Source organism: Corvus hawaiiensis, chromosome 4 (assembly GCF_020740725.1).
Source record: "Corvus hawaiiensis isolate bCorHaw1 chromosome 4, bCorHaw1.pri.cur, whole genome shotgun sequence".
Classification (NCBI taxonomy): Eukaryota; Metazoa; Chordata; class Aves; order Passeriformes; family Corvidae; genus Corvus; species Corvus hawaiiensis.
In genome coordinates, this window is record NC_063216.1 from 13491113 (window position 1) to 13516418 (window position 25306).

The following is a 25306-nucleotide window of genomic DNA, read 5'->3' on the forward strand; positions in this document are numbered from 1 at the left end:
GGGATGGACACGCCGGTGTTTCCAGCCTTCAGGCTATTTTCCGCTCTTAAATCACCATGAGCTCAGCCAGAGGTGAGAGCCACGCTCAGCACGGAGGTGGCTCCTTGGGCATCACCTCTATGAACTGGGCAGAGGAGTTGATACTGCCGTGAGATACAAGGTCGTGCTTAGCCACAAAACTTGGGTGGGGGAAGTTTTTTGAAAATAGCTTCTACTCAGGGACTGGCTGTAGTGAAAACTGTTGGCATTCTCAGTGGAACAAGCAAAATTTAATAGCAGTGATAAAAAGACAAGATGATTGATGAAACCTTTCATGAAAATAAGTGCCTTTCTTTTAATTTTTGCCCTTCTCAGCATGTTTGCTTTCATCAGCTTCCAAAGGCTTATATTGCCTTTGAAAGTTTCAGGTACCTCCCTTAGTTTCTTCAGCCAAGTTAATCTCCACATGCTTTTCCTGAGTTACCCATCTGAGGTCTTCAGAGTATTTTGGACGAACTGTGCTCATAGCTGAGAAAAGTAAGGATTTCAGAATTGAATGGAAAAACACGTTCTGAAGAAAGGAGGTTCCGGATGCTATGAGCCACTCTCGGGAAGTCTGGTAGCCATAGGACAAACCATAGAGCACAATGAAGAAGGATGAGAGCACAGTTATGGTCAGAACCACTCCCCAGGCCACAAAGACACACCACCAGCACAGCAAGGGCTCAGTGTCTGGGATCTTGCGAAGCTGCCTGATGGTAGTGCTCAGTCTCCTTGCTTTGGAAAAGATGCCCCCTTCTGCAAAACTGGGACTTGACTTCTGGGACTTTCTACCCACCTGAGGGGAATTCACAGTTATCGTCTGCTCCTCTGTGTCAATTACATTTGCATCTTTTTCAGATATTACACAATTATTCCAGTACCTAGAATCTACCTTTGGGTACATCTTAGTCACAACAGGAGGAGGGTCCTTCTGGGAATACTTAAATAAGGCAATTATTAATATTTCCATGGGGAGGGTAAGCAAAGCACATTCAATTCCTACCGTTACTGATCTCAAATACCTCAGGTATATTGGAGTTTCTTCATCCTTTTCAGCATTAAAGAACATAATGTTAACAAGCAAGGTGAATAATATTACTGCTAAAAATGTAGACAACCTTTGGAACCTGGTGAAAGCCCCAGTAGTAACAGGAGCAAAAATTGAGAGCCATAGGTGGTATTCTGTCAGTCTCCTGTTAAAATTAATAAGAAAATAGTCGAATTTGGGTAGAGGTGTCTGGGGGTCTATGACAGAAAATTTCCAGTCTTTCAAGGGTTGGTTCTTGTCAAAGGAAAGCCATTTTCTGCACATAAAGAACCAGGCCTTCCTGGTGGACATGTCCTCAACTTCAGCTCTGCTTAAGAACCAGGTTGGAGATGTGCCTTCGTTGTTGAGCCTGACCTTGAAGGAACGAATATCTCCCAAGTCTCTCTTAGTAGTTATCAGAAAGCAATCAATGCTTCCCCGTTGGAAAGCTGGAGAAGGCTGGTGCCATAAACAACGGAACTTACTCTTGCCCTGCTGGCCAATGAGCTGCAGAAAGACCTCTACTTTGGTCCCAGCATTCCAGCGACTGCCTGTGTACAAAGTGACCAAAAAGCTCCCTGCATCAGAGGCCTCATTGTCTGGCAGAACAATAATGTACTTGATCTCCTTCTCAATCCTGTCTCTTCTTATGGCCCAGCAGCACAAAAGTAAGTAGACGGCAAAAATAGAGAGCACTGTTATGAGGGCCAGTGGGTTTTTAGGTATGTCTGCTATCAGGTTTCTCCCCAGATCTACTGTGTTGGGAAGAACTACTACTTTGGCTGCCAGGAACTTGATGTTGGATGCAGGAAGGGCTGACAGACTCCTGCGATTCCGCCTGGAGTCACAGACACAGTGTACCTTCTGCCAGTTGGTCAAGGAGCCAACCTTGCATGTGTCTTTGTTCCACTGACTTCCAATCCCATCCAGAAATAGGCAGTGGTCATTAAAAATGTATATGCCCACCAGTTTCCGGTTTGGGTACCTTAAGACATAGCGTGTCTCCAAGACAACGGAGATGTTCTGAGTGTCTGTGCCATTTTCCTGCACTATGGTTGTCAGCAGGGACTGTGGGAGACAGACAATATAGGGACCTGTAATGCTACAGTCAGCAACGGCTGTCTCATTTCCACTTGCAACTGTTGGCATGTTGTGAAAAGCAGCAAATGAGGCCACGGGTCGAGCATGAGTGAGATTGGTACCTGTAAATATCAGCACCTTGAAAGTAGCTTTTAATTTTGTCATGATCTGGAAGTTTATGCTCGTGGTAGTTTTACTGACCTCAAAACTAAATCCTCCAGTTGTGTAAGCTTCTGTTTTATCAGGTCCCATTACTAAATGAAAAGTCATAAGTCCACCTTTCCTGGCAAGAAAAATGTCTGCTCTTTCAGGCATGACTGGAAGTAGATCCCCATTAGCCTTAGTCTCTGTCATTTTAAACCCCAAGACCATTGATATGATATCTGATGTGTAACCTAACCAAGGGAAGGGACTCTCATCAAACTCAAAAATGGCAGTCGAAAACACAGTATCCTGAGTCAATCCTGCATCATCTCCTTCTCTCAGTGTTGGATAAAAGCAGTTCTGGCAGGTGTATGTGGCAGGCAAAGCATTTGTAATGTTCCAGGCTTCATTTTTCTTCAGAGTGATATTCCAGTGTCCTGTTTCCATTAGAGTTTCTATTTCTCCGGGGACTTTTCCCCAGAAAACTATATCTGTTACACCTTCCATGATGGAGAAAACATGTTGAATTCCATCTGCACTGACATTCTTGAGACGCAGAAGATCAGCTCTCAGGACGTTGGACAAGCATCTTAGTATTCCACTGGTCTGAATTTCTGCTTCCTCAGACCAATGGATCTGACTCCTCTGTCTCTTCAGAATTCCTGTTACTTCTGTCAGTTTCCCAATGGCAAGGTCTAGTGACCTAACATTCATTTTCTCAACTGCCTCCGTGACTTCAGAAAGAACAGCCAGTACTTGGTTGACTTCCATGATGCTATTTACTGAAATATTCAAGACTGTTTTAACCACAGCTTCCCGAAGCTGAGCCTGAGGGAGCTGGACAGTTGGTGTGTGTTTAACACAGTTTAAGAGTGAGGCTGCAAGATAAGCCAAATAACCAGCTCTAAGACGATCCCCAGTCTGCTGAGCAGATGTCGATGCGCTTAAACGGCTTGCTGAGGCCAGCAGTTCGTGAAACACAGCTGAAAGGGATTGAGTTTTAAGTGGGTTCTTTACGTAGGCACGTAAACTCACTTGGGTAAATGCCCCAAAGGAATCACGGACTTGAACGTAAAGTGTCAAAGTGTACCTGTGGGAAGGCACTCCAACTGGGAGAAAAGATGGAGGAGTTTTAGGCTCAGAACCAAAGTACAGAATTGTGCCAAACGTGTTTTCCACCACAGAAGTTACTGTGGTAGTTTGGGGTACGTTGGAAGCTACAATCACTTTATATGTCAGAGGTAAATGTCTGTCAGAAAATCCTTTACACTTAACAACAAATTTTGTCAGAAAGGCTATACCGTGACGTGGGCTGATGTTACACCTGCCGGCCCGTGGTGGAGTATTTACCTCAAAGGGTTTTCTGTTGGATGAGGTCCTACCATCCCAGGTAGTTACTCTTACGTGAAGTATGTAGGAGTGATATGCAGGCTTTGTGAATGTCAGAGCATGTATAGATATGTAAGCCCCAGACCTTCCCGTTGATGTTTTGGAAGCCCAATCAAAATGAATTTCTTTGGAGGTGTCTGAAAAAAGGGACCAGTAGTATAGTGGCTTGTTTCTTGGTTTACAGTTTGAGCATTTTCCAGACACAGCAAATCTCTCTGTTGGAATTAAAGAGCTACCACAGTTTTCAAGGCATTTCAAATCCAGAATGAGTGGGGGACCAGGATCCACCTCTACAACTTGATCAGCATAAGCCTTCCTTCTGCCCTTTTGAATCACCAGGCGAAAGTAGTATAAGGTGCTTCCTGGGAGGGATTCTGGTGGTATTTTTTGAATGGGACCTGAGGGTGTTATCCATCTCAAATCCTTCTGGAATGGATGGCATCTGTTTTTCAGGCTGAATTTCATGGTTTGATAGTCTGCCGAGTCTTTAGTGCAGAACCAAGTAAATATCAATGGTCCTTCCTGTGAATCAGGATCAGAGGATTCAGAGCCATCGAGAGTCCAGCTCTCAGAAAAACCCACTGTGCGGACTGAGCCTCCTGAAATATTTGCCACTAGATCAGCTCTCTCAATCTGAACAAAAATCATATCATGGGCCTTGAGGACCGTTGTGGTCCTAATTGGGACTACCTCAGTGCTGAAAAGAAACAGATACAACCCATAATCTAAAGTATTACTGGGAACAGTTAAATGTATCATGTCTACGCCAAACATTGCAGAAGTGTTTACTGGATTTGACCAGTCCGGCTCAGTTTTTATGTCCTTAGCAGGATAGACTCGCCAAAGGGATTTGATAGATATGCCAGTGTAGCAGTCTATGTCCAACTTGACAAAGAGGTAAAAAGATAATGCCTTTTTCTTGTACAAGATAAAGGATCTGGGCTCAGGTCTCTGAATCCAGCACCTGGTTATCTTACACTCTTTTTTCTCACAAACCACTGGTGCTACTATGTTTTTTGCAGTATGGTTGTTGACCCTGACGCTTAAAAGAGCCGGTGTAGGTGCACTGCTGGTACAGTTCACTTTTGCCACAAACCCCGTGTATTTCTCTGCATCAAAGGGTAAAGCAGAGCGACGGACAAAACGTGTGGCATTTTTTACGTGGTCGCTGTACGTGTAGGTGCTACTCTGGACAATATGGTCTTTTTTTGTGCCAAAAAGCTGCAGATGGAAGGTCCACTCGCACTGTAGCATCGGATGTTGTGCAGGGATAAACCACACTAAATAACTAAAGTTCTGCAGAAGAGAAGGACGGCCACTGCTGAAAACATGGACATCAAGGTCTCTTTCTGCCAGAGACCTAATCAAAGCCCTCTTCTGATTCATATAAAGGTACATTTTGAACTTGTACCACTGTAAGGCCACAAATTCTATGGTGAGTAAGTAGAAGAGCTCCTTGTGTTGGTAGAACACAGTGTGTGTGTTAGGGCAATCTGTGGAAATAGTGCTGTTGTTGTCTTTAGATGTGTAAAATGTTCTCTGATTGTACCTGAAAATGTAAGTGCTGCTGTTGGTCTTCCCTGGACAAAGGTTGACATGGATGGGAGTTTCTTTGCCAGCAGTTAAGCTCAGGGTACCATTGAGCAGGTGCAGTTCCCCTGCCAATTCCTCAAACCTCTTTCCATCAACATGGAAGTAAATGCTGGCCACCACTATCTCATCCAGGCTCTGAGGTGTAGAAATGGCACAGAAGCTGCTCAGCAGCGTAAATGAACTGTAGGAGCAGAGCCAACCTCCTATAGCTTGTGTGTCCACCAATCTGTAGGCAAGTGTATTCAGGGTAAGGGGCTGAAGCCACCAGGATAAGCTGAGGGGCTGCTGAGGAACACTAAGGAGCTTGGAGCTGATACTGAGGACATGCAGCAAGTCAGGCTCCACCTTGAGAGAGAGGTTGAGGCTTATGTGAGGCATCTGCTCAATACTGACCAAAGCAACGTGGATCCCAGGGTGCCTGTAGCGCACAGTCAAGCGGTAGCTGTAGTAGGTGGCACAGGTCTGTTGCAACTCAGCTGTTGGGTAGACAGCAGGTGATGCTGTGTCCTGGTGCTCACTGCTGGGAAGGAGAAGGGTCGAGGGTACGCCTTCCTGGCTGCTGAAGCGGTACTGCCAGCCAGCACTCTTGAGGCGTGCACACCAGCCCAGCTCCACCGGCTGCCACACGTGGATGACGTGTGTCTGCGGCCAAAGCACGAACAGCCGCATATCCTGCTCCGAGATCTCGACGCTCACGTTGAGGTGAAAGCACTCGGGTGCAGCGCAGGAGGCAGACGAACATTGCACTGTAAGAAGGCTGGAGGCCCCGGGTGAGGGAGCTTGTCCTGTCTGCAGCACCACATGGCCTGACCAGCGTGAGATGTTCCTCACAGAGGCCGAGTTCAGGTACCAGAGGCAGCCAGGTGGGGATGGTGGCTGCCCCTCCTCCCCCTCTACGTCCGGCCCTGCTCCTGGAGCGGGCTGGTAGTGCAGGGTCACGGTGCTGTTCCACAGGCACGACACCCTGTGCTCGTTGTCCTGCCGCTGGAAGACTTGGCCGTGAGGGCCCGGGCAGCTGACCCGCAGGGGTGACGGCTGGAGACGGACGGCGGACGCCGCCAAGCTCCGGCGGCAGCAGACGAGCAGCTGCAGGAGGAGGAGGAGAGCGGCCATCGCGGCCAGAGGGGACGGGGCAGAGAACGCGCGGCCTCCCGGGTGCTGCTCGTTGGGGTGGCCCAACGGCTGGGACAGCAGCCCGAGGGCACCGGAGCCTCCTCCGGCGGGAAGCCGGAGAGAATACTATTTAACCTCGGACACTGCGGGCCGGAGGAGGGTCCAGAAGAAGGAGCAAAGATTTGGGGGCCAATAATCGCCACCAAACTCCCGCCGCCGTCCCTCAGCTCCGTGCGCAGCCGGCACCCACCGCCCGCCGCTCGCGGCGGTGGCGGCCCCGCCCCCTTGGCCTCGCCCCCGCTCGCGTTGGAGCCGCGGAGCGTCGAGATTGCAGAGGGAGAATGGCTGCGCTCAGGGACTGCAAGGTGAGCGCAGGGCTGGCGGGCTGCGAGGGGACGGCAGAGCGAGGGGCTGCGAGGGGACGGCAGCGTGAGGGGCGGCGAGGGGAGGGGGGAGTTGCGAGGAGTTGGCAGGGTGAGGGTAGGGCTGCAGGGCTGCGAGGGGGCGGCAGGGTGAGGGGCTGCGAGGGGAGGGGGGAGTTGCGAGGAGTTGGCAGGGTGAGGGTAGGGCTGCAGGGCTGCGAGGGGGCGGCAGGGTGAGGGGCTGCGAGGGGAGGGCACCGCTGAGGCTCTGAGCCAGCGCGGCTCGGCCCTGCCCGTGCCGTGTGCCTAGGGGTGGCGAGTGGCTTCCGTGGGGGTCCCGGGGGCTGCCAGTGGGTTTTGGGCTGTGGCAGGCGGGCAGCTGAGCCGGGCTCGCTGTGACTGGAGTTCACCGTCATACACTCGGTTTTTCAGAGGAGGGGAGCTGCTGTTGGGATCTGGAAGTGGGGAAAGGTCGCTGCACCCATCCCTTCTGCTGGGGAAGCAGACCCATGTCTGAGCATCTCTGGGTCTTGTTCCCAGCGCAGGGGTCCCACGGCACCCACCTGCCCTTTCCGTGGGCCTCAGAAGTGGGTCAGACCTTCGATTAACTCTAAATCAGCCTCGGGTCAAAGGGTGCGATAATGCTTACTGATTAATCATTTTCATGCCCTCGTTCTGATAAATTCCTTTTATGGTTGTGTTTTGGTTAATTAGGCAGCAGCAGGTTAAAACAAAGTCTTGAAGATTGCGTGTGACACATGCATGATTGACAGAGCTCTGGGGATCTGTCACGCAAGGAATACAGCTGCCAGCTGCAGCCCATAGAGAGCACAATTCTCAGAGCCAGCTAAGATTCTAGCATAGAAAAAATACAAGTAAACAGTCACTGGATCTCATGACTGAACTCTAATCTTAGAGCAGGGGAAAGGGCAAGGCTTTGGTTTCACCAAGAAGCAGTGAGAAGAGCAAAGGCCATGACTCTCTAATACAAGAGGCATCACAGAGAAGACTCTCTCTTGGAGTTAGGGAGAGGGTTGTGGGAGATCAGTGTAAGAGAACCCAAGAAGCCTCTGTGGGAAGGGGAACTGATAGTTGCCTTACAGACTCTCAAGGCTGATTTTTGCCCACTCACTCTCCCTCCTGGACTTCTTCAGTCACAGTCTGATACCTGACTAGAAAGAAGCCTCAGGACCTGAGTGTCCCAAGTAGTCTGGGCAGCACCCCTTATATATGTCCCAGGGAACAGGGGGTGCTGCCTTTTCTTGGTCCCAGTAGTTCTTTAGTTCTCAGTTGGCAATGACAGATGAGTTTTGGAGCACATGTTTTGTGTCTCTTATGAGCCAGCAGCTGCTGTGGGGTGGTTCTTCCCTGTAGCCCATTGTCCTGATGTGCTAGTAGTGGCACAGAGTAGTGCCAGAGTAGTGGCATCCCTGATGTGACACAGCCTTGCTGCCATTCTCCTGCTGCCAGAGTGGGAGTTTTCCAGTGAGGAGTGAGTCAGGTGGGCTGTAGCCATAGCAGGACAGAGGCTTTCCAGAGTGGTTGGAAATAGCACATACCTCAGCTAGATCAGCAGTGTCCTTAGGGATGGATGCAGGCCCGTTTTCCACTAACCCTTGTTCTGCTGGTTTGTTTTGGTGCTCACACAGAGACTTTTCCATTCTTGTGAATCAGCATCAGGTCCCTTCAGAGAGGGACATAATTTTCTGCTTGACAAGCACCTCAAGCTGTTGTGTAAAACAGTAAAACGGGCAGTGATGCAGAGACCTGCTCCAAATGAAACCTGTGTTTGATGATTGATGCAGAGGCTGGCTCCTGGCCTACTTTGCAGGGCACCATGGAAGATAGCCTCTAAGTAGCAAGCCTAACCTTGCTACCTGTTTGACTTTTCTCTTTATTCATTTTCTGGATGATAAATGACATAGAGAATAAAAATTTTCAGCTCCTCCAAGGTTGCAGAATAGAGCTTAAAGACTAACTGGCAAAAAAAGATGAAGGGATTTAAAGGTATGGACACAGGATGATAAACAGGGCTGGAACCAGTGGAGAAACAGATAAGAAGGAATGCAGTGGGTTTTTTGGCAAGTTATGTAACACAGAAACAACAGCACATGCCCAAAGCAAAAGTTCAAGGAAAGGCACCTTTAATATCGAAGCATTCCGTGAATTCATTCAGTGAATAGACCCCTTTTTAGGACTCTCCAGGACCATAAAAGAACTTCCAGCAGGAGGCAGATGCATGCAAATTCGCTCTAGGAATTAGTTCAGTGTATTAGATAGGAAGCATGTTTTAATGAATATGTATGGTTATGACGGATAAAGACCTTGTTGCAAAATCTCACCACACCCACAGAACGAGGAGAGTGTGTCCTGTGCAGATAAAGAATGCCTGCTTTCTAATGCTTCAAATTGTGTTAGGAAGGTTATTCCAGCCAATTTCGGTATCATGGATATAGTATGAATTGTAAAGAAAATCTGTAATTTTAGATTCAGGTCTAGTCTTTCAGGCATGTAATTTGAAGACTCAATTGCTTTAGCTGTTGGAATGTGAGCCTTTAATCCAATCACAGTGGGAAAGCTTTAGGATATATTAACAAAGTTGTCTTTGCCTGGTTACTTAAAAATTTTGACAGATTATTATAGCTAGGAAATGCATTAAAATGTAAAATGAGAGGAGCTGAATTCTTGCAGCATCAGGAAGGACTAAGCCCCCATTAGAAGTCTGAATTAGCTTGCCCCAGGTCTGTTTTTATAATATATGTCTATCCTCTGTGTTCTATGTACTGCATTAAAGTAATGCTGAAGTGATTGGGGCAGCTTCTCAAATGAACTCTGCTCATTTTCCAGCAGCCAGCCGGGAGATGTTGTGCCTCAGTCATGTTAGGTTAGTAGAAACTATGGCAGCCCAATTCTGTTTTGCTTTTTAGCTTTACCTGTTGCCCATGTTCTTATTTTTGTCAGGCTTGTGTTTAAATCTGTGATCCAAATTTTCAGTTGGTTAACTCTGGAGACTTAGTGGATTTACTCTGCCTGGCTGTTGGCAAGTTGATTCAAAAGAACATTATTGTTTATAGAAGATTATAGATTGTAGGAAAACAGGGTTTTATTTTACCGTGTCTCTACTTCACACAAGGTGTGCCTGTAGCAGAGGAACTCGCCAACAGCTGTAATGAACTCAGAATGGCGCTGTCATTATGAGATGGGCAGCCCATCAAGATCTTCTGTTACACTTGTAATTGTTGGGTTCTTTAGTCTCAGTACTAGCTCCAACTAATTGAGTTTTAGATGTAACTACAGCTGAACAAAAGGTTTGTTTCTGCCTCACACTGTCCTTCCATCTTTTCTTTTCAAAAATGTTGAAAATATCAGAACAGCATCAGTTTGCTGTCAGTGTAGCCTGGAAGATGAGGGTGTAAAAGGAGCACGTTTGTGTTTGTTTGTTGTGCAGGCCTGGCAGGATGCTGGACTTGTCCTGTCCACGACCAGCAATGAAGCCTGTAAGCTCTTCGATGCTGTGCTGACGCAGGTATGACCGAAAAGCATAAGAAAATGTGATTTGAAGGGACTCGTGCATGAAACACTCTTTACTGTAGTTGATATTTAAATTTCTTACCAGCTGGGAGAGCCTCAAAATCAGGTTGCCACAGGAGTTCAGCCTTTAGCTGGCAGCAGGAAACCCTTTTAGCAGAGGGCTGTGCCAGATGCTGCAGCTGTGGTGAAAACCTTAGCCAGTGGTGTTCTCATTCCACTTGATACCAGCAAATCAGCCAGTTGACATAAACCACATAGAAATCCAGGGAAATTGGTTCTTCTTGTGGCTGAACTATATTAAACCCCAGTTTTTCTGGTTTTCTACTACACTAAACCTACCTGAATGTGTGGGAACCTAGAATGCAGAGAATATTTCTCTGCCCGTTAGTGCACCATTTGTCTTTTAGTAATTTGCCTTGCTTTTGAATTTTAAATGTGAGAACAAAAAGAAGTCCAGCATCACAGAGGATTTTTTGACCCTCTCTCACTCTGTCTCTCTTACAGTATGCAACTTGGACCAATAATGAGAGCCTTGGAGGTATTGAGGGATGTCTCTCCAAGCTAAAAGCAGCAGATCCGAACTTTAGTGAGTACAATCTTTGATTCTGAGCATGGAAAGTGCTGGGTTAATGCCTGTTGTCTTGGTTTTTAACTGACTTTGTTTATGCAAGGGCAAGGTGATAATTTATAGAATTCTGTAAAAATTCCTCAAAATCCAGAGCAGTCAGAATGCTTTTGCATGTTGTTTTTATGTTTTTTCTTTTCATTTCACATAATATTTAAGTAGCTGTCATGAAAACCTTCTGAGAACTTCAGGCTTGGAAGACTTCCTGGACCCTTGTGTCCACAAGTCAGTTTTGTTGAAAATACTCAGCTCCTCTGGTGTTTTGTGGAGCTGAAGGTGCTGCTGTGAGCTCAGCTGGTGCTGTGCTGTTTCCTGCAGCAATGGGACACGTCATTGCCAATGGCTTGGAGCTGATTGGCACTGGAAGAACCGTGAGACTCGACAAGGAGCTGGACTGCGCCGTGAGAGCCATGGTGGCACTTTCCAAGTCACGGCCGCTGACGGAGCGGGAGAAGCTTCATGTGTCAGCGTTGGACGTGTTTGCCAGGGGGTACGTCCCTGTCGCCCTGCTCGAGGGACTGAGAAGAGTTCCCTTTGTCTACTGCAGGCAGAAGTGAAGGTTGGAAGTAGTGGTTTGTGATGTTAGTGACAGCTAGCAAAAGTTATCGCAGAAGGTCCCCAAATTTCTCTCTGCACTCTTAAGTGCCATGTCTAGCGGGTGAGCAGAACTGGAGGAGGTAAAGCGCTCTATTGCCACCACTTCCTAGCATTAAGCACTCCGTGTTTTAAATCTGCCGCAGATCCATCAGTGTGGTTTAGAACTAGGAAATTAAGTAGGGTCCAGACTCAGATGCACCGAAGGAAAGTTCTAGACTTCTCGCTCTTGTCTCGCTATGTCAAAACCTATTTCCCCTGTAAAACAGGGAGATAAGGGTGTCATAAGTGCTATAGAGGCTCATTGCTTCATTCCATATGATAAATCAATATGAACTGCAGAATGTATGGGCTAATGATTCACTTTCATTATTTGTCATTCATTATCAAACAAATGGGTGAGCATGGATTTGCCTCACATCTCAGCAAAGGCAATGAGGAAGCTACTGAAGCCCTGCCACTGGGTTTGAGTCCCACGAAAGGAGAGGGAAAGCGTCTTTGCACATACAAAGTTCTGTTAATTATGGTGGGTCCCTGTAGGAACTATTCAGCCCTGTAGAAAAATTTTTAGAATTATGGTTTAAGCTTGTTTCATTTTCCTTGTGTGTTACAGTGATTTGATGTAATCCAAGACCATTTCTTTCATACGATTTCTCAGAAGGTGCCAAATAAAGATAATGTCATTATTAGCTTAGAAAAGACTAAAAAATTTCTTCAAGGGAAAAAATAAGTAATTTGATGCTGAACTTTGTATTATTCAGCATAGTTTGAGTTCAGGACTAACCGTAGGGGCAGGCATGTGTGCCTTCTTTCAGCGATGGAAATAATTTTTTATTTCTAGCCAACTTCCAAAAGCTTGTGATCTATGGGAGCAGATTCTGCAGAGCCACCCGACTGACCTGCTAGCCCTCAAGTTTTCCCATGACACTTACTTCTACCTGGGATATCAACGTCAGATGCGAGATTCTGTTGCCCGTGTTTATCCTTTCTGGACACGTGATGTTCCACTGAGCAGGTGGGTCATGCTTCATTTGGAAATTGCTCTTTACTTGGGGTGCATGTACTATGTGGTTTTTAAGTTCAGACTTAAAAGTTCAGGATCTTTTGGAAACAGACATGTAGACAAAAATCAAGAGTGTAGAAGTTAATCAAACTTGACCAAAGATAGAATGTGTGTCCAGTATCCCTCTTGACACTGTTGTTGAGAGATTTTTCTTAAGTGAGCTGTGTCTCGCTGCTGTCAAATATACCACATGGTGTGTAACACACAGGATAAAATCATGTCCTCACCCAGGGCAGTGGCCAAATTTCTTCATTTCTTCAAAAAAAATGCTATTCATCTTGATCCATTAAATAAGTCAGGTGCACATAACACCCCTAATTTTCCTTTATGTTGGGCCTTTATGGCTTAATGGGGATGATTTACAACCAGTTTTAAAGGTACTTTCATGGGAAAGTACCCTCCTGTGGTTTCATGAGCACTGGGGAAAATGTAGAAGGTTGCCTTTGAGATGCTCAGATAACTTTGGTAACAACAGTGTCTCGCTTCCAGCCTTTTAATTCTGCATCTTACAGCTGTTACAGAGATCAGCAGCTGGTTCTGTGTAGCTGGTGATTCCATCTCATCCAGAGATGGAAATGTCCATTCTGATGTGCATCTTGTCACTGTTTCCCATGCTGGTGTCTCTGGGTCACTCATTTCCTCTGAGAATTAGCTCAGTAGTTCTGTATCCTGCAAGCTTGAACCCTTGTTGTAAATTGCACTGCGAGGCTTTTTTGAGTTAAGTGCTATTTCTAGTATGTTTTTTCAGTCCTGGATTAAGCCTAGTTATAAATGGATGATGTGCTGTTTTTCCCCCTTTTGTTAGTTATGTGAAGGGCTACTACTCTTTTGGACTCGTGGAAACAAACCTTTTTGACCGTGCTGAGAAGGTTGCCCGTGAGGTAAACTGCCTTCTGTTGGTGCTAAAAGGTTTGAGAATTCTCAGACAGGGTGATGGTTTCTGCCAGTTGTTAGTCAAAGTAGCAAAAAGATAAAGCTCAACATGGAAATGGCTCACAGAGCTTTGTGAGACTTGTTGCTAATTGGTCTCACATCGCTGCCTCACCAAGGCAGTTTCACCTGGACTGTATTTCCCTCGCTTGCTTATGAGCATGCCCTATCAGATGGGGTCAGAACACCCCTATAAAATCCATATATCAGCCCATCTGCTGCTTCCCACATGTATATAATTGGCTGTTTACGCCTATTAAAGAATGTTGGATTGTTTTGACATAGTCTGCTCTTGACAATCCATCTTGTTTGGCTTCCTGCTCCCTTTTTTTCCTAGATGCTTGTTCCTGGATTATTGAACAATTAACTGTACAATGTTCCTGGGGATCAATATTAGCCAGCCTGTTTCCTTTCTATGAAGATAGTAATTATACTTGACTTTCTGCAGTCCTCAGGATTATCCCTGTCTTCAGAAGTCTCAGACACAATTAATCCCCAATGGGGATTGACAAAACTTTTGTTACATCAAATTGCTGAAAGTGACAATAGACACTAAACCCTAAAACTTAACCTTACTAGGTTTATGACTAACTTTGCAAAATGCCAAAAACCTAGTGGGAGTTGTTGGACCAAGGAAAAAGAATTGGCTGTATACTCAGAGCTGGCCATATTTTGGAAAAGAAATAGTTATCTGCAAGGCACTGTATGATGGAATATATTGCGCCTGTGCATGCAGCTCTTTCATTGTGAAAATGATGCATGTCTGTGAAATAGATGTCATTTCACAGTCATCATCAAAGCCTGCCTTTTAAAGTGTTTTGCAGGTGTTCATGTCCCTGCAGCAGAAGGTGGGAAGTGAAGTCAGCCAAGAAACATTCTCTTCCTTTTCTGTCCAAGTCAGACTTCTGGGCTGTGGTTAGTTGGAGTGGTACAAGGACGTACTGAACATGCAGCAAGTAAAAAGTAGCCTCTTGTTTCTAGATAAGCAGTGATAAATGTCTGTATTTGCAAGTTTGTAAGGCTCATCATGTTTTCCTGTTTGTCACTCATAGGCTTTGGCTATAAATCAGACAGATGCATGGTCTGTCCACACTATAGCTCATGTAAATGAAATGAAAGCAGAGGTGGAGAAAGGCTTAGAATTCATGAAGGAAACGGAAAAGAACTGGAAGGTAAACATTTTTGTGGCATCTCTGAAAAAGCTCCTTTTAGGTTGTCTTTAATTCCTGCAGCCGAGTTCTTGACTCCTCTGCATGCGATTCCTTTGTATCTGCAGACCTGTTACAAGCGATGAAGAGTTTGCATATTAGAGGAAATCCTCCCTTGAGGTGCTGCTACTCTCCATGCAGCTTTTTAAGCAAAAGGCAGGAAGAAGTGGCATGTTATGAGAGACATGACTGTCCCTATTTGTGATTTATTGTGTGGTTATAAAAGTAAAGTGACCACTGATTCTTTCGCAAGCTTTTTATTTAGGCAGAGGCAAGCAGTGACAGTCAGTTGAAGGACCTGGCTAAATCTCCTCATGGGACCTAAGATGAGGTGGAAAATGACAGAGTCAAATCAAATGTTTCAAAACACTAAACTACTTGTTTGCTTCTGGATGGGGGAGGAATTTTAAGAACAACTGTAAAGAAAATAGAAATTATGCTCTTATCTCTTTCCTAGTATACTAATTACCTTCTAGTGTATCAGTTACCTTATATATCCAACATGTTTGAAACCATCTTTCAGAGTATTGAACAGGTTGATTAGTCTGTCCTGTGGTCCTTTGCTGTAAATGAAGCTTCATTTTGTTGTTTGACAGCCTTTTCCCAGTGATTAAGTCTGTTGTATTTAGAGCAAAAGGCTGTGAGGCTTCCATTTGCTAGAACCCACAAGAATCTATTCTAGAGCCTTCTGAGCTGAGCTGGCTATTCCACCTTGACACTTTATTGTGCCATAAATCGAATCTCTCCTGATGGGAGAGAATTTGCTGAAAGTCCTTGCAAGGAGTTTAAAAGATAAAGCGAGACGTCTTCTGTAGTTTCAATGCTTCTAGATAGTTGTTTATTAAGTCTTATCAGAGGAACTGAGCCACTAGCGTGACCCAGGTACAGCATGGAAGGAGGCAAAGTAGGAGTGAGAGCGAGAGAGACTAATTATCAAGATTTACACAGCCTTTTAAAGACATTTTAACCAATAGTTACTAAAAACGTACATTATTTTTACTTTCTTACCAATTATTCAGTAACACGACTAGGAACTGCAGAATTTTCTATCCAGTCATTCCAAACTACTTTTACTGCAGAACATGGAGTAGTAGAAGAAGGAGAAGAAGGTCTAGAGAACAACAACAATCCTCCATTTTGATATTTTTTACTCTTATCTATTTACTATAAAGAGAAGCCTAAAACCTCTAAATTTTTCACTATATGACAATCTTACATAGTCGTCTATCACCTAATTCACACCACTGTATTTTCTAGCTGTTGTCTAACTGTTGGTAATTTTTTCCAAGGTTTAAAGCTATACCAGTGGTGTCCAGGGGTGTAAAAACCCTTAGAAACAGGCAGAGAAATATTCTCGGCACTCTGGGTTTCTACACCACCTCACCTGTTACCGATAAGAACAGGACTGGATAGTGAGACTAGAAAGGCTGTTATTGTGCTTGTTTTATTTTTTAAGTTAAGCATTCAGATACTGGGCTTGGAAGTGCAGACAGAAAACTCTTGCTTAAAGTTCACACCTGCCATGTCCCAGAAAGCATTTTGTCTTCTGTTAGTTTTATTGAAACAGTGATGTAGAGGATTGACAGTTTGGTGATACCTTAAAACCCCAGTCAGTGACTTTTGGATCAATTTTTTCTTTAACTCTTGCTTCTTAAAATAGTTGCATATCTCTGTGATTCATACTCTTTATCCAAATAAAGTCAAATGCAAGTCCACTTCTCTCTAGCAGTTTAATCTTTTTCAGACCTCAAATTTAGCAGCAGTGAAAAGGTTTTGCTTTATTTAGTCAGGTAATTCCATGATCTTGTTTGTATGACTTTTGGAATGGCAGTATGATATTCAACTTGATATTATCAGTGTTTATGCCAAACACTTAACTGCTTCTGTTGCTCAGGTTTGGTTTGTGATTTAATATTAAACAAGCAAAGATTACCAGAATGTTTATCTTAGCACTGTAAGGCCCTGACATTTATTTGGAACCTTTACCTTTGTGCTTCTTGAAAGTGGGTGTTACAGTTGTCAGTATGACAATAAAAAAGATTTTTCCACTTGTGAGAACATTAAGTTTAGCTACAGAACTGGGAGAGAATGGGAGGAGAGGGGTGAACCATTCTGGTATTTTAATTTTCACCAAAGGATTATGGAACTGTGATTCTGTTTGTCTATTTTTAATGCATTCACAAAAATGAACTGCAATTGCCTAGAACTGCAGGCTAGGGAAGAGGTTTTGAAGTTCTAGTGCCAGCTGGAAGGGACAGTGAGAAGCTGGTGCAGTCCAGCAAAAATTCATCTCACCTGATGAGCTGCCAGTGTGTTTGGCATCTAGTGCAGCTTCTGGAGCCTGTAGTAAAATTTGTTTAAAATATGATTCCTCTTTGTCTGAGGTAGGTTCTAGATGGCTGGGATGAATGGCCTTCATAAGGCCTCCATATCTTCTTCTCTCCACTATCTGGCCAGGTTACTTCAGACAAGATGCTTAAATTTTAGATGAGACAAAACTTACTCTTGTTACAGATGTGGATTAAAAAAAAAAAAATTAAAAAAGGTGCTGCAGAAAGGTGAATTCTGCGGCATCCAAGTGAAACTCTTGTCTGGAAAATGATATGGGGGAAACCTTGGGTTTGAGGTGTTTCCCTGAATAGCTGCAAGGACAAAGGTACCAAATGGGAAGGTACCCTGGCAGCTGATTTAAATTTCTTGTCTCTTTTGTGTCTCCCGAAGTACTCAGTTTTGATGAAGGAGGAAACAGAAATCTGACTAGATAACTTGAAAAGGGAAGTTATTTTGTAATAAATTTCTTTTTTTCTTTTTTTCTTTTCTCTCCAGAACAGTGATATGCTTGCTTGCCATAATTACTGGCACTGGGCTTTATACTACATTGAAAAGGTATGAGATATTTTCATACATGTGCTTTATGATCCAGATAGGTCATCTAAAGCTCTTTAAAAGGCAGACCTAACATTTACTAGGGGGAGGAGGGTGTCAGCTATTTAGAGGGATGTTTTTATAAAATATCATGATGCTACATTTACCAAGTGGCATAGTCCTTTATTACAGTTACTTTGAGAATTTTAATTGCATTGGTCAAAAGTTTTAGTATCTTTGTTAGAATGCTGAAATATTGCTGTGAGATTATTGCATGTTTGAAGATCCAATAGTCTCACTAATTACATTTAGCACAGTTATTTGATAGCAAGATGAGCTTAGATCTCTAATTTTGAGACAAAAATTAACAAAATTCTTACCAAATTCAGTACTAATTTTCTGGCCCAAAAATTTGCTGACTATAAAAAAAGAGGCCGTAAACTCTAAATTGTGTTGCCAATGCTATTAATTATTGTTACTAATTCTTACTATTGAAAGCCTTTAAAAATGATTGAAATTTTGCCCAGCCTGTCAGAATTTCCTTGGATTTAATGCTTAGCACTCGTGGGGTTCAGCTTAATAGGGAGATAAATGTGGCATTTTTGAGAAGGCAGCATCCTTTGGCCAGAAAGCAGAGTAACATAGAAGGAACATAATTCTCAACAGGAGTCCAATAGTTTATTTATTTTGCCACTTCCTATCTGCACAACTTTTTTGAAGGCTACTTAAAACTGGTTTTTTCCCATCTCTTTGCATACGCCATGGGATGCACTAATTTTTGCAAAAAACCCTGAAAGAAACATTAGAATGAGAGGCAATACCTCATGTTTCTTTGACTTGGTTTGTTTTGATCAGGCAGTCCTGAAGAGCTGTTAGGACATCTGTTGGTGTGTTTGTCTCTGGTTGCTGCCAGTCACTGCTGGTTGCTGTGTCTGCACATTAACCACACAGTCCTCCTTTGCTTTTCCAGGGGGAATATGAAGCTGCTTTGACAATTTATGACAAGCATGTGAGTAGGGGCCTCTTTTTCTTTACTGAGATCATGCAGAATCACAATGTGTGCTTTCTTCCTTCTGTGTGAGATTGAAACGTATCACAGTGTGTGACCTACGTATAAACATTATTTGCATCTGTTATTACAGTCTTTTAGGGAAACAACTTCTCAGCAGTTCTGGGGAAAATGCCCCAAGGACGTGAGTGTTACATGAGTGTGACATAGTTTGAGTGCTTGAAAGAGCTACAGTGGTACTGATTTCCATTCTGTCCATGTTTCTTATTCATGCCTTTTAAAAGGATGTAAATTAGTTTTTCTATGAATTCAAGTCACTTTTACAAAGAACTGGTTTTGCATGTTAGGTACAAAGTCAACTGTCTGGATTTTGAAACAACCTTTGTAACTAAGCACTATCAAATTAGATAACATAGCACATCTTTGTAAGGATTGTAAAAATACTGTGAGCATTAAGAAAGCTGCTGGGCAGATTTCTATCTGCTAACCTTGACCAAGTGAAGTAGTATTTATGGCACAATTTTGGAAAAAATAAAATAACATGGTGACTCTCCATATTTACTGATAAAAACAACACATGTAAAGCCATATAAGTTTCTGTCATTGCAAATTCCTGTATTCAATAAAGATGCAATTAGGACTGTTACAAAGCAGGTAATTTTGAATTAATAGAAGGATAAAATAATTTAGTACTGTGAAAGTAAGTTTGATAATCTGAGGAGGTTTCCGCTAGCACATCACTTGGCCAGCCTGTGAGTACTTGTGATTACAGATTGCTCCCCCGTGCCTGGCAAGTGGAAGCATCCTGGATATAGTTGATAACAGTTCGATGCTGTACAGGCTTCATCTGGAAGGTAGGATATCCTCTGGCCATTTTTTTTTTTTTAAACTGTAATTTTCTTTTTCCCTTCCCCTGCCATTCATGTTGGGGAAGTATTTCAATGTAATTACACAGCAAGCTTGATCAGTGTTTCAGAAGAAACTTGAGAAAAGCATCAATGTAAAGTTCCTAATAATGTCCATAAGCTTTATTCTTCCCAAGAGCTTCCATTTTCCATGCCAGTGTGGCATAGCAGTCAGCTCAAGCTAGCATAGGTCACATACATCTTCTCTGACAAATTCACTTCTATTGCCCCAGGAGGTCTGAGGCTGAGCAATCAAGTGCATAAGCCTCTAAAAACCCATAGCATTTTCTGGATGTAAATTTCCAGTTAGATCCTTTTCTTTCTGTTTTGATCTTGATTGAAATAGTTAGTGTGGGCATATTAACTTCTGGCTTTTTGTACTCTCCTACCTCAGTGGCATTTCCCCTTTTTAAGTCAGTGTTTATACACTGGGGTTCATGGCAGGGGACGTGATGGGCAGATGGTATTTTCACACTGTTCTGCTAAAACACTGATGATGCATTGGGGTTTTTATTAAATCCATCTTCTCACTCTGTCTTGTGATTGCTACAGATGGCTCATGGTGAGCAGCACCTCCAAGACATTATGAGCAATCTCATAATAAAGCCAGAAGCTCACACAATGCAGACTGAAATATTGCCTTTAAACTCCTGACAGTCAAGAAGCTCTTGGCCTACATAAGGCAGGCTGCAGCTGGGCATTATTGCTGCATAAATTTTGCCGTATCAGGAAATGTTCTCTTGAGTTCAGTAGGAACGCTTTTTATGCTGGGTGACTGAAAAGTACATTGCAAAGTCATACTTTTGCATGTGGCAGTGTTATTGAGACAAGTATTTTTTACTCTTAGGTGTAAAGCTTGGGGACAGGTGGAAAGATCTTCTTGGGGTTACAAAGAAGCACACCAAAGATCACATTCTTCTCTTCAATGATGTGCATTTCTTGATGTCTTCCCTTGGAGCCAAAGACCACAAAACTACTGAGGAGCTTTTAACAACTCTGCAGGAACTTGCCAGGTAAGCAAAGGAATTCCTGCATTGGGTTCAGTAAATAGCCCTCTGGACTTCAGGGCGGTGATGTCTCTGGCTTGCTGAAGCTCCAACACACTCCTTCCTGCCTTAGCATGTCCCTGGGACATGCTGGTTTAAGCAGGGCAACGTCCGGTTAGGAGATCCATATCATTATTTATTTTTTGAGGTAATGTCTAGAGGAGTTTCTCATCTTGCTGAGCGGAAGTCCTTTGTGTTTGAGGTCATGGACACCACCTGAGCAGTTGCTGTCTGTTTCCTTTTAGTGGGGTCACACTAAGCTATGTTACAGACAAGAAGTAAAGTGTATTAATAAGAACATTCTACAAGATAATGTCAGCTGTCTGTGGTGGATCTTTTCTGCTCTGGTTTAAAAGGTTCTTTAATAACAAAACATTAGTTGGTAGTGATATTCTAATATCTACTCTTTGATGTGTTGTTAAGTCCATCTGCAGGAAATTAAGTTTCAAGTACTACTAAAGTAATAATCTAGAATATTTCACTTTCAAATTAAGTTATTTGAAAAAGTTGAATATTTAAGTACTACATCCAAACAATGAGGGTTTTGTGTTCCCTTAGGTATTAAATGACTGTAAGTTGCCTTGAATTTTTTGAAGGGGTTGATATATAGATGCTTTAAATGCAATTTCTTCCCCCTACTGCACCCTTTTTTCCCTCTCTTTAAGCAGCTGTTCCTTCCTTTGCCTTTAAAAAGAAGGAAGAAGAACCTGCAACTGTCACTATTTGTTCCTGACTATATGTAGTTTCTAGGAATACTGTAATTTTTAAGAATACTTATCAAAACAAATAACATTCAAAGCAAACCTAAGTATGCCTGATTTAACTAAAGTGGAAAATGGCAAATATCTTTTATTATTTATTCTATTATTTATAGAAGTATGTCCGTATATATAAAGTATAGAAAACTGCACACCACAGAAGCTTTAATGAACATGTGTTCATATATGCTACGTATTCTTTCACCCCGTGCTTCCTTTCACCTACTTTCACCCTTAATAATACATGTGTACATTTTTAGCTGTAGTTTGAAATATTACGAAGCCTAATTTCATTATTTGAGAAAGCAGGCTGTGAGCTGTAGGGGTTATATTAATGATTGGATTAATTTACATCGATCACAAATATGTAGTATATAAATTATAGCCCAGAGGCGCTTTGTATGTGTTAAGAAAGCAGTGATACAACCTGGGCACAAACATCAGTCCCATCTAGCTTTGCACCGGTTTTTTTCCTTGGCCTTTGCCATGGAAAGTTGATGGGAATTTGTCAGGTGGCGCTCTCTGGTGGTTGGTGTCACAGGCTCCTTTTCATGGAAATGCTGGACAAAACGTGTAAATGAGGAATTGTTCCATCATTTTCATCACTGGCTGTCTCAAGCTGCTTAAAATGAACATCTGTTGTGCAATTTTATCTTTCTAGGATGCCACAGTTTGTTTAAGGAATGATAAACACATAGGGCAGTGTTGCCTACTGGAAAATGAAGGTTGGCCCAGTGAAAGAAACAGGAAGTTTTTTATCACTGACTTGAGAAGGAGCTGGCTTGCAAAGTCATGACTGAGCTGTGTGCAAGGACTGATGGCTGCGTGTGGCCAGACAAAGGACTAGCAGTAGGATGTTCTGGTAGGGTCAGCAGAAGAGAAACTGCAGTTTTCTTACTGTCCTAGCCCAAACTGTTTGTTGCAGAGGTAGGAGGGGTTGGGCTTGTGCCTTTTGTGAGCATATTCAGGAGAACGAAAACTGATTGCTGAATGAGTAACAAAAAGGTGAAAGTAGCATAACCACACCAAAAGATACGACCTAAGTCAATTACCTGAAACATCAGGCTTTGTACAGTAAAAAAAATAAAAACCTGTCTGCAGGCAGTGGCAGATTGGCATTGAAGTATGGCTGTTTATACTTTGGCTTATGGAAGTTAACCACTTTTTCACTCTACAGAGCACCTCATGAAGACCACCAGCTTTCCCTGGCTCCTTGTTTGGGGCTGCCACTGTGCCAGGCTTTTGTAGAGTTTGAAAATGGGAATTGTGACAAAGCTGTAGACCTGCTGTACCCAATCCGTTATGACCTAGTCCAAATGGGAGGCAGTGATGCTCAGGTAAAGGAGATCCAGAAAAGACTTTTTGATGTGACTTAATCCCCTTTCAGTAGCCGCCATTAAGCACTTACCTCATCAACAGCATTTCACTCTTAGACAGTGGAAGGTTGAACTGTGCTTGTGACTGGATCCTGTTTGCAAACACTTACAAGCAGGGTTAGCTATTTATTTTTAATGTTGATATGTTTCCTTCCTGTGAATTTAATAGTTTGGTAACCAAGACATTGTAGCCATCAATATATTATAAATTGCTTATTAGTTTGTATTTTGCTGACTTTTTTTTTCAGAGAGATGTTTTCAGCCTGTTATTAATTCATGCTGCTTTAAATTCTAAATCAAAGGCCAAACGAAACCTTGCAAGGTGAGTATTTCCCCTGATAAATATTTGTGGAAGTAGCACTGTTGCTAAAAGTAAGAAGTAATGAGTGTATTCAAACCAATAAATTTAAGGCTAAAACTACATGCAAGCATTTGTGTTAAATGTAGCAACATTTAACCAGGATAAAAAGTACAACAGTTTCCAATTCCAAAAGTACATTCTTGCAGCCTGGATGGATGATCTGTATATGTTCAAGGGTAGTTGATTTTCAAATGGTTCTGTCTTCAAATACAGCCTTTTGATCTCTGTGTGTTATGGACTGCTAAGCTTCTGTGAACTGCTGCAGCTCCAGTCAGTGCCACAGCTGACATCTGCTTTGCTGGGAAGTCAGAGGTGTGCTCTGCCACGTGGGCTTGCGTCAGCACAGCCTGTTCGGCAGAAACAGTCCGTGTTTATCACCCACTCCTCACCCTCCTACTTCTCCTTTCTCAGGTGCCTCCTGAATGAACGAGATGTGATGAGACCTAAGTCACCAATGACTGAGCGACTGATCAGGAAGGCAGCAGCCGTGCATTCCATGGCATAGGGCTTTCCTCCAGCTTCAGCTGGAAGAGCCAGGAGCTTTCCACAAAGTCTGGGTGCAGGGAGTGCAGGGGTGCTGTGAATGAATTTGGGGAGGTATTCGGGGTTAAAAGATCTGAGAATAATTTCCTTAAAAAAAAGACAGAGCTGTTGCATTTCAGGAGGTTGTGTCTTAGCTGATTCCAGAAGGAAGGAAGAAAACCTACTGCTAATGCACAGCTTTCTGAAGGCATTGCTTCTCTGGTATGTTTTCCTGAACACTCCCTCTGACCCTGATTATACACAGTGCAGTAACAGTGCCTGGATTTCAGTCCTTCTTTGGCCCAATTTGTTACTTGGCCTACATGTGATGTAAACTGCTCAGGTAATTCAAAGGGAGCTTTTAAATAAAGCTTTTCACGCCAATACAGGCATGAACTGAATTCCTTATCAAGCTTCCAGCCCATTCAGGCAGGAGTCACAGATCTGTGTGCATTCAGGATCTCTTTCCAGGTATACATTTTTAAACTCACTCTCATAAAATGTTAAATTTTTCCTTTCAATATAGCACAGCAGAGCTTTCTGGAATTACTGAGTGAATAGAACCAGACAAGAATAAAGACTATTCTAACATGGGTACTCCCTCAGCACTTTTAAATCTTCCAGAAAAAAGGGAAAAGCCTGGATTTCAGTTGAACAGTACCATCTCTGAAGGGTACACTGGACTGAGTCTGTGCTTCCCTGAGCTTTTGAATAGACAGGCCTTACTACCACCTCACTCCAGAGTCCCTGCATGAAGTGGGGTTTAAACCAGTGTTGAAGCACACACTTCAGAGAGTTGAAGACCAGGTGGGAGCTTCTGCCATGGAAAGAGGGCTCAGGGGGATGGAGACAGCTCTGTCCCAGCACACGTGATGGGATAAACTTTGGTGTTGCAAGAGCCACGGGCCTCGGCGGAGCATCCCAGGGCTAACACATTGTCTTGCAGTAGTATTCCAGAATTGCCTAATGATGGGGAAGATCGTATTTCAGACCGAAACTGAACTCATGCCTCCTCTTCTTCTGGAATAGAAATCCCACACTCTGCAACTGCCCAAGCTCTGACTTTGCTTCTACATCTGCAAGCTCTGCTGGCCCCACAGGCCTGCCCCTCCTTCCTGTCCAACTCAGGCTCTTCCCCTTGTCCCACAGCAGCCTTGTCCTACAGTTTCCTTTTGACCTAAGAAAGTACTTCCATAGCTGGCCCTGCACTGCCCCTGGAGTTCCTGCATCGTGGAACAAGAGGTGGAAGTGCTTTGCTAACATTTTGCTTTACCCAGTCCTCCCCTGAGGCAGAAATAACTTGTTTTTAAAGCAAAAATAATGAAACGAGGTAAGGGATTGCATTCCTTGCCCTTGAGTCTTCTGATTTATGAGCGTGCTGTTCTTCATCACTGCTTGTCTCTTCATGGTGGGGGGTGACTCACCTGGGACAAGTTACACTGGATTTTTACTATTATTTTTAGTAAGTGCACTTCAAGCAATGACTTTAGACAGGTAACTTTTTACTCAAGGAATGTAACAAATTGTATAAGGGAACAAAAGCCTGAGAAAGCTCTGGCTGGCTATGCAGGGTGTCGTTTATGTAATCAATGACAGCTCTACTTTTGATAGAACATGACTGAGAGTTTTGTCTGCTTTGCCTTAATAAATTCAAAGATAATCTCTGTTGAGCAAGCAAGTATATGACTTCTTTGCATGTGTGAAGCTTTTAAATGTTATTCAGCCTAATTTCACAGACCTGTAACAGTGTGCACCCACTTTGTTTCCCTTACTGTGGCCGAAGC

The 25306-nt window shown here is 43.5% G+C and overlaps 2 protein-coding genes across 2 annotated transcripts; one reads left to right on the forward strand and one right to left on the reverse strand.

The window, feature by feature from the left end:
- Nucleotides 1-285: 285 nt before the first annotated feature.
- PKDREJ (polycystin family receptor for egg jelly) lies at nt 286-6555 on the reverse strand. The gene has a single exon (XM_048302093.1). The coding sequence runs from the start codon at nt 6365-6367 to the stop codon at nt 404-406; it is 5964 nt and encodes a 1987-aa protein (XP_048158050.1). The 5' UTR covers nt 6368-6555; the 3' UTR covers nt 286-403.
- Nucleotides 6556-6645: 90 nt separating this feature from the next.
- TTC38 (tetratricopeptide repeat domain 38) lies at nt 6646-25192 on the forward strand. Its single transcript, XM_048302102.1, has 14 exons — nt 6646-6732; nt 10178-10255; nt 10765-10846; nt 11204-11375; nt 12321-12494; nt 13348-13423; nt 14525-14644; nt 17507-17566; nt 18516-18554; nt 19327-19408; nt 20307-20472; nt 22441-22600; nt 22888-22961; nt 23412-25192. The coding sequence occupies exons 1-14, from the start codon at nt 6709-6711 to the stop codon at nt 23503-23505; spliced, it is 1401 nt and encodes a 466-aa protein (XP_048158059.1). The 5' UTR covers nt 6646-6708; the 3' UTR covers nt 23506-25192.
- Nucleotides 25193-25306: the final 114 nt, after the last annotated feature.